Consider the following 15,911-nt stretch of genomic DNA (forward strand, 5'->3'; position numbering starts at 1 on the left):
TTGGAGGCTAAGCAGGGCTGGGGCTGGGCACTGCTTGGGTGGGAGAGAAGCCATTCTCACCCTGAGATAGGCAGAACTAGTCATGAGGACAGCCGACCCAGTAGCCAGGGCTCGGGACTGACTCGACAGAAGGCAACGAAGAGGGAAGGGGGCTGGGACACCCTACTCTGTCTGGGGTTGGAAGGGACTTGTGAGGGGGGATCTTGAGTGAGAAAGAATTAAGTGGGTTGCCATGATGCCAAGATGTTGGGATCATTTCCCCGTGGTCATGAGTGCCCATCTTTTATTCCTGAGATACTCATTCCCTCTGGTCCCCGCTCACTGATGTACTTGGGGCACATGATATATTGTCCAGCCTGTTGCACACACTAGAGACTAAGGTCAGGGCATGTTTGGAAAAGGGTTACAGTGATGGGGAGAGAGAGGTAGGAAAGGGAGCTGTGCGGAGTGACGTGGTCTTGGGGAGGAAGGTAAGCAGCCAGTGGTGTTTGGTGCTCTTTACCTTTTGGGAGAAGGGAGTGAAACCATTCCCTTGCACACTGGAAGCATTTAAGCAGGAGAGCAGCATCACAAACTGGTTTGGAAGGCTGGGGTGAAGGGTGTGTCCGGGGGAGGAGAGTCAGTGAGAAAGGGGAATGGTGGGGCTTCTTACAGTGAGGGGAGGAGGCTAGTTTAAGAGCCCCAGGAGGCAGACATTAGAGCATTAGTGCATGTGTGGGCTGTGGGGTGCGGAAGGCTAGGACGACTGCTTTCTTTGACTTGGATTACAGCTCTAGTCCCTGAATTGGTGACACTCGGGATTGAGGATGATGACTACAGTTTGAGACATTTAGAGTTAGAGGTATTTGTTGGAGTACTGGGGAGTCAGCAGTAAGACAGGACATAGCAGCTGAACCAGGCCCGGAGTCCTCAGTTGTCTGGGACCATCTGAGACCCAGCAAGCCTGGTTCAGCTGCTATGTGCCCCAAAGGAGCTCACGCTCGTGCTGGTGACATGAACGTAAGCATGGGCTCAGTCCCAAATGATGACCCCTACAAAAGAAGACAGCCCCAGAACACATGGAAAACATGTGAGGGAGACAGTGTCTACGGTGGCCTGGAAACTTGCCCTTGGCATGATTCATGAACAGCATGTGCAAAGACCAGAGGGTGGGCGTGCACAGATGACGTAAGTAGAGGTTGCCCACGTAGAGGAGAGGAAGCCATGCTGTAGAAACAGGGCGGGGCCACACTCCTAAGGCCCTAAGGACTTAGCCATAGGATTTTAGACTTCATGTTGTGAGAGTGGGAAGCTGTGAATGGTGATACAAGAGGTTTATTGTAGAGATCATGCGTGGTTAACTTATTAACTACCCATGGGAAGATAACAAGTTAAACATGACCCCAAAGAGCACTAAACTGCATCGGCACTGCTTTAAGGAATGCAAACAAAAGCACTTTGTTTTGATTTTAAAAATTTCTTATTTGAGAAAGGGTCTCACTATGTAGCACTGGCTAGCCTGAAACTCACTATGTAGACCAGGCTGACCCCAAACCCATGGACATCTGCCTACCTCTTCTCCTGAGAGCTGAGATTAAAGAATGCACCACCATGCTTTTCTTTCTTGGAATGATTTGACCAACAGAGAGCCAAAATTTGAAACCTTCAGTGTCTTCCTGTGTCTTCTGTCTGTAGTCTGTGGTGGTTGGGCCTATCTATAGTCTGACTAGTATGGATGTGTGTCTGATGTCTGGCTGTCCTTGTTTTTTATCTGTTCTATGTCTGAATGTGTGCCTGTCCCTGTGTCTGTCTGCTCTCTGGCTGTCCTGTGTCTGTCTCTAAAAAACTGGCTTTGAAGTGTATTTCTAGACCAGCACAAACAATATGGCATGGGACACAAATGAGGAGTTCTTACCAAAATCTTAAACAGAGTTTTAAAAAGGAAGTAACTTTACTATTCCCAACTGACCCAGGAAAGTAGACAAAACCACACAGAGGTTATCAACCTGTAACCGCACAGAGGTCATCAACTTATAACCACACAGAGGTTATTAACCTATAACTGCACAGAGGTTATCAACCTGTAACCACATGTTGCTTTCAACATTTATGTCAGGCATGTGCTTTAAAGTTGCTTCCAACCTGTTAGCTGGTTTTAGCAAATGATTACCACAACATGCACACAGCATTCTGGGTCGAGGGCGTGGACAGACACATAAGATTAAAGCTATATATTAGGTTAGGTTGAAAAGCTGATTGCATGGGGAATCCAACACCTAGTAGACTAGTTAATTACATTGTTCTCTCAAAAGTCAAGTTAAACAAGCGGAGCACACAGTAGGACAGCAGGCTAAGTACACAGTCTGAAATAATCTCAAGGCATATTTACCATGAGATCTGTCAAAAGTTCAGTCTTTGGGGGGACTTGTGATATTTTCCTAAGATTGTATCAGTACGAGATTAGACTTACACAATCATGGGAGTGGTTAGATCCATTCGTGCTGGAATCTCTGTGTTTGGCACTGGGCCGGAAGCCTTTCCAGGCCTGATGGTCTGGCCATCAAGCCACGGTTGTGAGGGAAGAGTCAGAGTTGAGGAAACAAAACGAAAACTGTGTCTGACTCTCTCCAAGCTTAACTTCGCACGTGGCCTGCAGGGGAAGTGGGCTTTTAACCCAGAGCTGCCCTTGGCCCTGCCTGAGGACAGCTCAGGGAGGAGATCTGGCTACAACTGGATTGGCTGCTCACGGTTGTGACTGAGGGCTCCTGCAAGGGCTGGGTGTTGCCCACTTTGGCTTCCCAGTTTCTGTGCTGTTTCTCATGGGCCACTCTTAACCAAACCCATGCAAAGGCAAATTCTTGGAAGCACATTTCCAGCTTAGTTCCGCTGTCCTGGTACGAAGCTGCCCTTAGTTACTTTGCTGGGATCTTGAACCCTGCATGAGTCTGTGAAGGAGAAGTCAGGGCAAAGGAAATCGAGTCTATGTCCTCTTAGGCTGACTCCCCAGCATTTGGTGATCATTAAGGTTTCCAAACCTCTTGAGGCCTCTCCTTTCTTCCAGGCATGTGCCAGCCTGGGATTCCCCTCTCCCTTGCGTTAGTTGTGGCCCTGCATTGGCCACTGAGACCCAAGAGTGGAAGAGGCCCGTGTCACTTCTAGGTAGAGGCTGTGAGAGTCGTGCAGGCCTGTTTACTTCTCTTTTCCCTGGCCATGGTGATCGGCAGCGATCTGGATTGTAACTGTATTATCCACAGTCCCACAGAGTGATGCAGAGCAGAACCCCAGCCGAGCCCCAATAAACCCAAAGCAGGAGTGAGAGACAGGCCATAATGGTTTTTAAGCCACTGAAAAATTGAAGTAATTACCACAATAGAACCTATCCTCTGCTGACTGACAGAGATAGAGGCTAAGAGTTAAAAGAGGGACATTTTCCTGGTGAGTAGACCGCCCCGTACCAAGGCTGTGAAAGCAGCCTTCACCTCTGTGTTCCTCAGACTGTAGATGAAGGCGTTCAGTGAGGGCGCCACAATGGCATAGAGTAGCGTGATAATCTTATCCACGCTGGGGTCTTTATCTTTGGGCTTGAGGTACATAAAGGAGATGGTTCCATAGAAAATCACCACCACTGTGAGGTGGGCAGAGCAGGTGGAGAAGGCCTTGCTCCGGCCTGCAGCAGAGGGTACCCTAAGGATAGCAGCCAGGATGAAAATGTAGGAGAGGCATATGAGCAGGAGCGGGGTCATTGTCAGGACAGCCGTGGCCACCGTTAATATCAGTGCATTGAGAGAAATGTCCTCACAGGCCAGTTTTAGCACTGCCAAGATCTCACAGAAGAAATGGTTGATGATGTAATGACCACAGAAGGGGAGGCGCCAGGCAAGGATGGACTGCAGGAGCGAGTTGGCAAAGCCCGTGCCCCAGCTCATTACCGCCATCTGTATGCATAGCTGCCCATTCATGAGCTCTGAGTAGCGAAGTGGCTGGCAGATAGCCACGTACCGGTCGTATGCCATCACAGCCAGAAGCAGGCACTCAGTAGCACCTAGGGCTAGGGTCATGTACATCTGCAGGGCACAGCTGGGGAAGGAGATGGTCCTTTGGACATCCAGGAAGTTGAAGAGCATCATAGGTGTGAAGGAAGAGGTCCCACAGATGTCTATGAGAGAAAGGTTGCTGATGAAGAAGTACATAGGGCTGTGCAGGTGGGGGTCCAGCACGATCAGCCCCACAAGGAAGGAGTTCCCTAGTAGAGTTATACAGTAGATACCCAGACAAAGCACAAACAGAATGATCTCCAGGCTGTGGTGGCCCTGGAGTCCCAGCAGGATGTACTCTGTCACCACTGTGTGGTTTGTCTGATCCATGTCATGTCTTCTGTTGCCACTGGGACCACATAGCTCTGGCTGGATGGAAAAAGAGCAAGATGGATGTGGGACCCGCAGCGGGTCAGCCCCTCTCTCTAGTTCCACCCTCTGTATAATGAGAGAGTTGGACTTTAGGTCTCCAGCCTATCCTCTCAGCCTTCGTTCTACTGACATAGCTGGGGGGAGAGAACGTGGCGCATTTTGGTTTCCTAAACTCTTCACTGTTCTCCACAGAGGTGCTCAGAGGAGGCAGGAGACTTACGTTTGATGCCCAAGTCTCCGCCGTCCTCCTTCGTGCTAGTACCATAGGTGTGTATTGTCACACCCAGCTTGCCAAGTGTCCTTGACTGTTCAAAGGAATCCCTTTTCTAAATCATGACTTCCTATGACAGTGGTGTCTGTAGCCTTTCTGCTCCAGTCACCCACTGGGTATTTAGTGAGTACCTGCTCTGTGCTAGGTATTGTTTCAGAGGCTGGGGCTCCAAAAGAAAGATGAAGAGTGGGGGAAAAATTCATACCTGTCACAGTTATTGCCGGAGGCAAGAGGTACTGTGGAATTCGGGTGTTTGGTGGGTGCTGCTACCTAGCACAGGATGTTTTGGCTCCTGGGGGATGTGTAAATCGGATTGCTGGTCATCTCTCTTTAAGCTGTTGCAGAACAGGCACTTTGATTTTTGTAGTAGCAAGGTACAAGAGCATGCATGCTCAGGAGAGCTGCTGCCGGGTCACGGGGGTTAGCTTGGTTCTGCAAGCCTGCAAGCCTGTGCTACCCTATGGACGCAGCAGAGACAGCTGTGGCTTCTGCTTCCCTGATGTTTAAAAACATTTAACCTCTCGCTGTCAGCGGCCTTGGGCACGATGCTTCCTCTCTCTAGGTTTTGGTCCCTTGAGAGTCTCTCAAGAAGTCAAATCTGAACTCTGAAGAGACTAGTTAGCTTAGATCATTGGGTGTATGGTTACAAAACGGTCCGGTTCAGTTCAACTCCTGACGGTTGTAAATCGTGTGGAAGGCATAAACCCACCTCTCCGTGCTTTTCTTCATTACTCTCTCACAAAAGACCAGATGGGATGGCAGAGACATCTGAGGCTTTTATGGGCTCTCTGCAATACTCTCCTACCTCATGTGAACCGAATCTGTCCTACAGGTCCACCATTAGATAAAGTTCACATAACCCAGGCTCATTCCTTGGTCTGGACCAGCGTCTCTCGCCCATCCCTCGAGGCTTGGCTTGCACACCTGGGCGGCTGCCTCATGGCTCTGATCACCCCGAGGACAGGATGCTCGTCTGGCTGAGAGCAGATGTGTTTCACTGTACTGTGTTAATGCGCTCTCTCTCTCTCTTTCTCTCTCTCTCTCTCTCTCTCTCTCCAACTAGACTATTGAATAGTGAGTTATTGAAGTGAAAATGATACATCCAGTCTGTTACTGTGAGTTACTGGAGTGAAGGAGTACATCTAATTTGTTTCTGTGGTTCAGTTCCCAAGAAGACCAACGACTGACGTTCCATCTGAAGCATGTGTTGAGATGGCTGCTATCACCCTGCCCCACATGCTGATCTCTGATAAGAAGACTCCTCCCCCTCCACCAGAAAGATGCCGGTATTGAGATTGTTGGAAGAGGCTTTTGGGGAGTGGCAGTGCTGTCTTGGGAATAGTTGCTTTTTCTGGGAGGCTCACATCAGGAGCATTGTGGTCTCACCACAGCTTCATGGGCAGCTCATGATACATTAGCACAAATGAGAACTAATCCATTTTAAGAGGACACAATACTGGTTGCCAGGTAAGCAGCAGCTTTGACTCACAACTTGGGTACATAATGGGCTATATCAGTCAGGATGTCCTGGGCTGTACTGCAGTAACACACAACCTCATAATCTTAGCTATATTAACATGACGAATGTGTCTCTCTTAGTATTCACATACTGTAGATTCTGGAGGGTTCTTTTTAGAGACTGGCTAAGAGGAGGCTCTGCCACTTGGGATATCACCAGTTATTGCCAGGGAAGAACATTCTGGAATAGCTCTACCATCATTGAAATGCACATACCCAGAGGTGCTACACTGTATGTACACGCAGACTGTGTAGTCCCAACACATGTTCAGAAGAGAGAGCGAGCCGGTGAGGTCCCTGCATGGCAGCACTGCCTTTGGGTACCTTGGCATCTCCCAGCACACTCAGATCCGTTCTAAATCAGGCAAGGTCGTACATACCTATAAAAGCACAAGGGAGACCGAGGCATGAGAATCGAAGGTTTGAACTCAGTCTGGTCTATATGGAGGGTATCAGGTCAGATTTTCCTTTTCACAAGTGGTTCTAGCATCTGTCTAGATAACACTGTTATGTCTCAGAAACACCATATTCAAAGAGCTATGAGACACTGACGTCTTGAGAGCCACACCTCTGCTCTCTTCCTGTTGTCTGACATCTCGTGGAGGCAGAAGCAGAGCAGGGCTGGCTCCTGGAGTGGAAAGGAAGAGGCCTGGGCTTGATTTCTGGCCTTTTGTTCTTATTCTGCTCTGTGACCTGGGCCACGTTCTTCCAACTCAGAAAATAGAGCCGTTCAGTTAGCTGATCTCTGGTCCTCTGTGGCCTCCCAAACATCCCTGTGTTCTTCCAGAAACTTCTAACCCTGAGGCCTGGCAGACTAGTGTTAGTTTGCAAGGTAATTATGACATAAGTTTCATTGTGGGTGAGTCTAATGTTAACCACAACATTCTTAAAACTGCAGGCTTCAGACGTTATTTTTATAGAAAGGAAGGGACATAATAAATAGGAAGGTCCCTTTCTTTTAAATGCCTGGATTTCTAATCACTACTTCCAGCAGCACTGTGTGACAGGGTAGTGAGAGAGGCCTTGGAGTCAGGCTGGCCAGGGCTCACACACAGCTTTGCCTATTGCTAGCATCCAACAGAGAATGTGAAGGTCAGGCCTCGTTGTAGCCTTGCCCCGTGCATGCCACTGGCTCGGGCGGAGTGGTCCTATACTAGGCCTGGACACCTGCACAGGAGAATGAGTTGTCTGTTTTCATAATTGCTGTGTGGTGGCCTTGGGTGAGTCTGTCCATCCATCCATCCATCCATCCATCCATCCATCCTCCCTCTTGCTCTAACAGGCTTTTTTTGTGGGGTCATTTGTTTGAGACAGGGCCATTGACTAGCCTGGAATTTGCTATACAGACCAGGCTGGCCTCCATTTCTAGTGATCCTCCTGCCTCTGCCTCCCAAGTGCTGGGACAGCAAGTGTCATCACCATGCTTAGTTTGCTAACAGCTTTTGAGTCTTCATTTCCTTACCTCTCATAGATAGATAGTGGCGTTTTCATGGAAGTGGTGATATTTTAGGAAGGCAGTGTGTGTGTGTGTGTGTGTGTGTGTATGTGTGTGTGTGTGTGTGTGTGTGTGTGTGTGTGTGTGTGCGCGCGCGCGCGCGCGCGCGCGCGCGCAGTGAAACTTTTAGTACAGAGCCTGGCTCACAGCAAATCAGCTAGTGTAGATATTATTATTGTCATGTAGTAAGCACTTTACCTTTTAAATATTTTGAAGAAAACTTCCTGAGAATAGCATGCTGGGCGAATGCTCCTTACCACAGACTTGCTGACCCAGAGGCATAAGAATATGTTGGGATCTGGAGCCATGCTAGCTGACTGAAGATTGTGGGGCTGGTGGGGTAGTCCTGAGCTCATAGCTAGGAGGCACAGTGTGCTAAGGTGGGTCAGGCTGATGGGCCCCAAGGATCCGTGTCCTGGTCCCCTGTCACATGGCCTGCCTGCTCCCTTTCCAGGGACCACATGGTCCCTGTCCAATTTAAAGTTAAACTCTAAACTCACAAACTTTCAGGTCTGGCAGCTGAGGGACCTGAGCTCCTGGGAATCTCCTGATTCCTTGTCCTGTCCCAGGAGGTTCCTGCTGATAGGAGGTGGGCTGAGAATGTGGAGGGAGGGCCTTGTAGCCTTGCCCCGTGCATGCCACAGGCTCTGGGGCAGGAGTGGTCCTTTACTAGGCCTGGACACCTGCACAGGAGAATGAGTTATCTCCTTTTATGATTACTGAGTGGCCTTGAGTCTATTCACCCAACTTCGAGAAAGGCTGCCTCCTGGGGGGAGTGTGAGACTCCCCAGCTGTATGTGGGGGTGTTCCTGGGGGGAGTGTGAGACCCCCAGCTGTATGTAGGGGGGTATTAGAGGCAGGGCTTAGCTCAGACGTGGATTTTATTTTTTAAAGGTTTTCTCTTTCCTCTTCCCTTCCTGGCCTTCTACAATAAAGATACTATTTACAATTTGTATTACTAAAATACAAGTATAAATAAGACAGTAGAATTTATGATGTTTCATACTATGCCATAATCTATCTTCTGGGATTTTATCATGGATACAAGCCAAAGGAAGGAGTTACAGCACGACTGTCTCTTGGCTTCTTTCTGCCTCTGGGGTGGCCGAGCCTTGCTTGCTGCCTAGGGGGACGCCTAGACCCAAGAAGTCTGAGACCAGATCAGTGTTCCCTCAGTCCCAAACGGCAGAGGGTAAATCACAAATATTACCCCACACTGCCCTCCCCCCAGTGACTTTACTCCTGTGTGTCAAATGTTCCAACTGTTTCTGTTCCTCGCTGCCTCTCTCTCTGCTCCTGTGGCTGAGGGTGTGTCATCAGCTTCCTTACCGTCCCACCCCACCCCCAGAGCCTTCTACTCTGGAGCAATGAGATCGCCCACATCTTAAAAAAGAATACCATCATTTCTTAGACTCAATGTCAGATTTATTTAGAAATATTGAACAATATTGAAAGGACCGAGAGAACAATACTTATCTGTAACCCCATTGCCCAGAGAGGAAGCAACTGCTAATTAGCATCTCATCAGAGTTTTCCAGAATTTTCTACAGACTTAATCAAATATCCATGAGACGAATAATTAAAAAATAAGATTAGAGGCACTGAATGCAATGCTTTGTGGTCTATTTTTCTTCCCCACTCCTGTTTATTATATTGTGATAATTTCCTATCATCCAGTATTTCTCATGAAATGTTTTCTAGTGTCCGTATTGCATTACACCATTGAACTCCACCCAGATTTATTTAAACATTCTTTACCAATTGGACATCAACATTGGTATGTTTTGGTATTGTGAATTAATGTGTTTTGTGCTGTAATTTATATTCTTTTTTTTTTGGATATTTTTTTTTCAGACAGGGTTTCTCTGTATAGTCCTGCCTGTCCTGGAACTCACTCTGTAGACCAGGCTAGCCTCGAACTCAGAAATCCACCTGCCTCTGCCTCCCAGAGTGCTGGGATTACAGGCGTGTGCCACCACCACCCAGCTATATTCTTATATACCAATCTTAAAAATCCTTAGGGCTTTTTTTTGGGGGGGGGAGAAGGCATTGTATGTAGCCCAGGCTGACCTCAAACTTGCTATGAGGTTGAGAATTGCCTTTGATCTCTGTCTCTTTAAGTGCTAAGATTACAGGCATGACCCCTCATGGGCTGCAGCCCTTGGGAAACCTCTCCTCCCCCACCCCCACCAGTGCCTGAAGCAAGCTGTAGAGCTGGCCCGGGGTTGTGAGAGCTGGAGATCAGACCCTGCCCCTCCTCTGGGCAGCTAGAGCTAGGTGAGCCTGGTGAGGAGGGGCAGAGGAGCCGGCCCTGAGGGCATGAGAGTGGGAGAGCGGGCCCTGGCCCTTGCCAGCTGTAGCATTGGGTGGACTAGCTGGGGCAGTGCTAGAGAGCTCCCCCTGGTGGTGTGGGTGCTGCAGAGCTGTTGGGCTGACCAACTCAGCACCACCCAGACCCAGCTGCAGGGTTTTGAGTTGGCACACCTCAACATCTATCCTATGTATGAACTGCTGGAGCACTCGAAGGGGCCGGTCCTGCAGATCCAAAGCTGCAGGATCTCCATGATCCAGGGCAACAGCAGGAGAGGGGTCCCTATGAGGTCCATTTAAATGTTTGCCTGCTTGTCTGTATGTGTACCACGTGTGTAGTGCCCATGGAGTCTAGAAGGGGGCTCTGGATCCCCTGGACCTGGAGTGACAGTAGACAGCCGTGAGGCGCAGTGTGGGTGTGGATTTTCTGCAAGGGTGAGGAGCACTCTTACCTGCTGGGCCATCCCGCCGGCCCTCAGTTCTCATCCTCAAGTGTTTCTTTTGTAGATGGAATTGTCAGGTGTATTATTTAGAGTTAGGGGTGAGAAGGAAGTACTGAAACAGTTAAACTCAAGGCATGGACCTTCTGGCTCTATGTAACCAGGATTCTTGGTTGTTTTGAGATGTCTTTAGGAAAACAAGCACTGCCTCTGTGGGCAGTCTGGGCTTTATTATTTGTGTTGATGTTTCTTGACTCTTGGCCAGCCGGACGTGCAGACTAGATCCCAGGGGGAGCGGCTTCTGCCCCTGCCCTGCTCCTTAATGTCCCTCTCTTTCCAGCCTGCCTCATTGAGAGTCCCAGAGGAAGGAGGCAGGCCCAAAGCGGAATGGAAGGCTTGTGTGGGGTTGTGGTGGCCTGCGGCCAGCCAGCAGGAAGGCCGGATGCTACTTGGACTCACCATGGTGCAGATGATGCAGGGCACTGAGGCCAGTGTGGGGGGAGGGATGCCCTCTGTGGCTCTGGATTCATGTGCTCATAAGCTTCTCAGATAGGGAAACTGTGAGACCAAGCAGCCAGAGGCATCATCAGCTGTGGAGGGGTCAGGGGTAGGGTGATGAGGGACACAGCAGGCACCCCCAAATCAGATGAGGCAGGAATACCGGAAGCTGCAGCTGCTGTTGGAGGGGTTGGGGAGGAACCCCAGCTTGAGATCGCTCTGGCTGGTCAGTGCCCTGTGACCAGTCAGGTCTGGGCTCTTGTGCTTCGGACCTAACTCCTGTCTCTGCTGTCAACTCTCAGAGGACTAGGCCTTGCCTAACCTCTTTGGACTTCATCCCAGCTCTGTTCAGATTTGGGAAGGACTCTATACTACCACACGTGTCTCTACATTTTCTTTCTTTCTTTTTCTTTCTTTTTTTTTTTTTAAAGATTTATTCTTTGCATAGGAGTACACCCTAGCTGTCTTCAGACACACTGGAAGAGAACATGGGATCTCATTACAGATGGTTGTGAGCCACCATGTGGTTGCTGGGAGTTGAACGCAGGACCTCTGGGAGAGCAGTGTTCTTAACATCTGAGCTCTCTCTTCAGCCCTGTGTCTCTACATTTTCATGTTCATGTATGTACTTCATAAACAAATCCAGGGCTTGGAGTTGGGTCAGGCTGGGTGTTGGGCCAGCGTAGGACGTGATGCTCTTTGCTCTTGTACAGTACCCGAAACCAAGGCACAGGAGAGGAGCACATGGGTGTGAGCCTGAGGGGCAGGAAGTCCATCTGCACATGTGCTGTGTGCTGGACGGAGCTGCTTCATGGGGAGAACACAGAACTTGAGAGTGGCAGTGTGGGGGAGGGGAAGGCTCATGCTTGGCGGGCAGGTGGGCAGGCAGGAAAGTAGCTGAGTGGGCAGGCTGGTGGGCGGGGGTGGGGGAGCGGGCACCTGCAAGGCCCTGAAGAGCATCTGCATCATCCCGAGAGCAGTGAGGAGCTACTTATGGATGTCAGTCAGGAGAGTGATGCAATCTTAAGTGGTCCTTAAAATGGTCCTCCTGATGCTCCACCAGGGAGAATGAAGCAGGCAATTCCAGTGACCATGACCTATTTCTTCATTTTCACACTGGGTCTTACTATCACAGGCTGACATTAGACTGACCATCCTCCTGCCTCAGTTTCACAAATGCTGGTATTGTAGGTGTGGGCTGCTACTAACCAAAGACTCACTGGTATTGAGATCAGCCCAGAGGCTACTTGCTGTGGAGACTCAGGGACAGGTGCTGGGCCAGGCCCGTGCAGGTGCTGCGTCTCTGGAGTGCAGGTCCCCACAGCTCCGAGTTCTGACCCGCAGTGGTATTGGCACAGGATGACCCCACACAACAAGGTAAAACCCCTACCCATGCAGAGCCCTGCCCCCCTCACCTACAGGCCCGTCTGCTGCTCCAGGCTTTCCTGGCAGCCTCCTTCACTTCCTTGTTCCTCAGGCTGTAGATAATGGGGTTCAGCATGGGGGTCACCACAGCGTAGAGGACTGTAAAGACCTGGTCTGAGATCCGGGCCTCCTTGCTCTTGGGTTTCATGTACATGAAGATGATGGTGCTATAGAAAAGCAGGACCACAGCCAGGTGCGCAGAGCAGGTGGAGAAGGCTTTGCGGCGCCCGGTGGCTGAGGGCACTCTCAGGATGGTGGCCAGGATTAGCATGTAGGAGAGGCAGATGAGAGTCAGGGGTACAGGCAGCAGGAGGACAGCCCCCACCAGCAGGAAGGCATCGCTGACTGAGGTGTCGCCACAGGCCAGTTTCAGCACAGCCAGGATCTCACAGGTGAAGTGTCGGATCACGTGGTGGCCGCAGAAGGGCAGCCTCATGGCGATGACCGTCTCTGTCACTGACTTGAAGAGGCAGAGCACCCAGGAGGCTCCTGCCAGCGTCAGGCAGAGCCTGTGGCTCATGAGCACCGGGTACCTGAGTGGCTGGCAGATGGCCAGGTAGCGGTCATAGGCCATGATGGCGAGCAGCAGGCACTCGGTGGAGCCCGTGGAGAGGCTCAGACACATCTGGACGGCACAGCCAGTGAAGGAGATGGTCTTCCGGGACGATAGGAGGTGGATTAGCATCAGGGGGACAAAAGTAGATGTGTAGCAGATGTCCAAAACGGAAAGATTGCCCAGGAAAAAGTACATGGGCGTGTGTAGGCGGGCATCCAACACGCTCACCGCCACAATGGCCGTGTTCCCCAGCAGGGTCACCAGGTACATGACGGAGCACAGAGGAAAGAGCAGGTGCTCCAGCATCGGGTAGCCAGAAAACCCCTTCAAGATGAACTCAGAGACTGCTGTCCTGTTGCCGGCCTCCATACTGCAGCGTTCCGCCTGGAAACGCAGATGGGGGCACAAGGACAGGGGGTGCAGGTCGCAGGACCACAGCAGAAGTCGTTAAGGTCTTTTCCAGCTTGGCCACACTTTCCGTGACCTTGGGACGGACTCCTCACCCTCCCTGGGCTTCAGTTCATCCGTGTGAGAGAGGCCGATGGTTCAGAGCGGCGTTCCCTAAACAACTGTTCTTGGAAGTCTGAGCAGGCAGTCTGAAGGATCATGGGGAACCAGCGCTGAATGAGAAATAGAGGACTTGTCATGGTCTTTGAAAGACTAATGTTGATTGGTAGCTCTCCAAAAGCAATATAGACCACGTGCTCCCAAACTTATTTGACCCTAGGTCCCCTTGCCGCACTTAACCTATCAGAGTCGAGACGAACAGTTTGGGAGCTGATGAGCTGGGTCAGAGACCCGCACACTGGACTCACTTGGAAGGCTGTCAAAACACACCTTGCTCTCCTCGCATCGGTTCTGGCTCAGTGGGTCTGTGTGCGCGGCTGCAGCTCACTGGCCCAGGCACCACACTTTAAGCTAGGATGTCTCAGAAGGTCCCTTCCTGTCTCTGAGCCATGACTTACACTGTCCCCACTACCTGGAATGTCCGGTAGGGGTCTGGTTTGTCTCTTCTGGCTAGCTCTGGTCTCCACACACCCTAGGCTTTGTGTCTTGGGGAGCTGCTGCTGGTCGCTAAGCATGTGAGAGGGAACAGCCCTGTCCCCACATCAGAGATGCTCAGTTGGTGGGCTGAAGCTTTAGAAGATGCTTCCTTCGTGAGCTCTCTAGTGACAGGTATGTCAAAAGGACCCCGAGACCCCGCCTCTGGTCTCATTTCCTCCCAGCCTGAACAAAGGATGCGTTGACTTCCAAACCGCCAAGGCTCTTAACATGGGAGCTTCCCTGACAGGTTCGCTGGTGAGCTGTCTTGTGTCAGACAGGGAAACTGAGCTCACACAGTCGCCGCCAAGGGGCTATAAATCTCCAGTAGGGGTCTTCCCGGCATTATAACATCTAACCACATGGAGCCGACATTTGCCTCAAACAAGCCTCATACCTGCTGTGTTAGGTGGATACCCTCCTGCTTCCTCCCTGCAATCCCCTCACCAGCACAAAACAAGCAAAGCAAAGCAAAGCAAAGCAAACCAAAAACAATCCAACAAGATAAAACAACAACAACAACAAAACAGGTTTAAACCCCTCTTCAGTGTTGGAGTACCTGAGACGATGCTATGGTAGCCTGAGCCACAGTGCCCAGGCTCCTCCCTGCCTTGCTGGCTGGAGCCCGTCTGTCTCCTCCTTTTGTTTGCTCCTTGTTTAATCTTTCCAAAAACCAAGAAGTGACTTGGCCACCGTACCGCACTAGGCCTCAGGGGAACAACCAAGCGAATGGTTGCTTTCAGGCACTGACTCCAAACCCTTCCCAGGTAGACCTCTCCACTCTTCCACACCTGGCCTCTCCTCCCTCTGTCTGTATGCCCTACGAGGCAGACAAACTTCTTTTTGGTAAGGGGGCACTTGAAGGGCCTCTCTGGGCCTCTAACATACCTCAAGTGTCAAAGCTAAGTGAGTTACGCATTATTAACATAATGTCCAGAGCTTAGTTCTACATTGAGCCCCACCTCAAGAAATCAATGGTCACCTCTGCACCAAGGAGAGCTCTGATGTAGTCCCAGGGTCTCAGGTAGAAGCTCTGGTCTCAACCTGACTCTCCATCACCATGGGTCAGAAGGAGTATGAGCTGCGAGTTCCCCACTGAAGCCTGGTGGGGATTCTCTGAGGCTGGGTGTTTGGTGGCGTAACTCTTCTAGCAGAGCTCCACCAGAGACAAGCACCGTGTCAGGAGTGGGGCAAGGCACAGAGATGGTCCTGTCTTCTCTTGGAGCTCCAGTGACCGGAGTGAGTCTCGGTCTCCTCTTTGAATGGTTCATACACTGTAGTTCATCCCTTCAGTTGCTAGGCAACATCAGTAGCTGAGGCCCTGGGCTATGTGCTGGAACACACACACACACACACACACAAACATGGGGTCACCTCCTGTGCATACGTGCAACTGAGTGCACAGCACCTGTCTGTCTGACACACCAGTCCATGCTGATGTGTGCATGTATGGCCATTTACAAACTCACACGAGTGTATGCAAATAGAACTCTCTCTCTCTCTCTCTCTCTCTCTCTCTCTCTCTCTCTCTCTCTCTCACACACACACACACACACACACACACACACACACACGCCCCAGTACTGGCAGACTTACTTTGGACCTATGGCCAAAGTGCTTTACTGAGTGAGGCAAGATGACCTAGTTTCTAGAGGAAGCGCATGAAGCCGGCGGCTCGTCCAGGGGCGCAGGGGAGTCGTTAGGAAGGAGCAGCCCTGAGGATGGGGTTACAGAAAAGCCTGGGACAGGCTGGCCAGACCCACTGCGTGTTCTGTCTACTTCCCAGCCTTTGTGCCAAAGAAGAGTCTCACCAGCTCTGCCTTTTCTCCTACAACCGGGGAAGAAAGGAGGGAGACACAGGCCAGGCGGCTCTGTCTGCAGGGCCACAGTGTCCTTCCTGTCTTCTCCTCTCTCCTGATCCACTGCTTCCTAAAACCCAGTTCACAAAGTAAGCCATTCTTTACCTCTTAAG

The 15,911-nt window shown here is 50.7% G+C and overlaps 2 protein-coding genes across 2 annotated transcripts; both read right to left on the bottom strand.

The window, feature by feature from the left end:
- Window positions 1-3,392: 3,392 nt before the first annotated feature.
- Window positions 3,393-4,343, bottom strand: LOC127679876 (olfactory receptor 13C7-like). Its single transcript, XM_052175464.1, has one exon. It carries the CDS (start codon window positions 4,341-4,343, stop codon window positions 3,393-3,395), a length of 951 nt encoding a protein of 316 aa, XP_052031424.1.
- Window positions 4,344-12,328: 7,985 nt separating this feature from the next.
- LOC127679877 (olfactory receptor 13J1-like) lies at window positions 12,329-13,267 on the bottom strand. The gene has a single exon (XM_052175465.1). It carries the CDS (start codon window positions 13,265-13,267, stop codon window positions 12,329-12,331), a length of 939 nt encoding a protein of 312 aa, XP_052031425.1.
- Between the last annotated feature and the right edge of the window lie 2,644 nt (window positions 13,268-15,911).

Source organism: Apodemus sylvaticus, chromosome 3 (genome assembly GCF_947179515.1).
Source record: "Apodemus sylvaticus chromosome 3, mApoSyl1.1, whole genome shotgun sequence".
NCBI lineage: Eukaryota > Metazoa > Chordata > Mammalia > Rodentia > Muridae > Apodemus > Apodemus sylvaticus.

What these genes read in the sequence shown, in the direction of transcription:
- LOC127679876 (XM_052175464.1), bottom strand. Translation starts at nt 4,343, where the DNA reads ATGGATCAGACAAACCACACAGTGGTGACAGAGTACATCCTGCTGGGA.
- LOC127679877 (XM_052175465.1), bottom strand. Translation starts at nt 13,267, where the DNA reads ATGGAGGCCGGCAACAGGACAGCAGTCTCTGAGTTCATCTTGAAGGGG.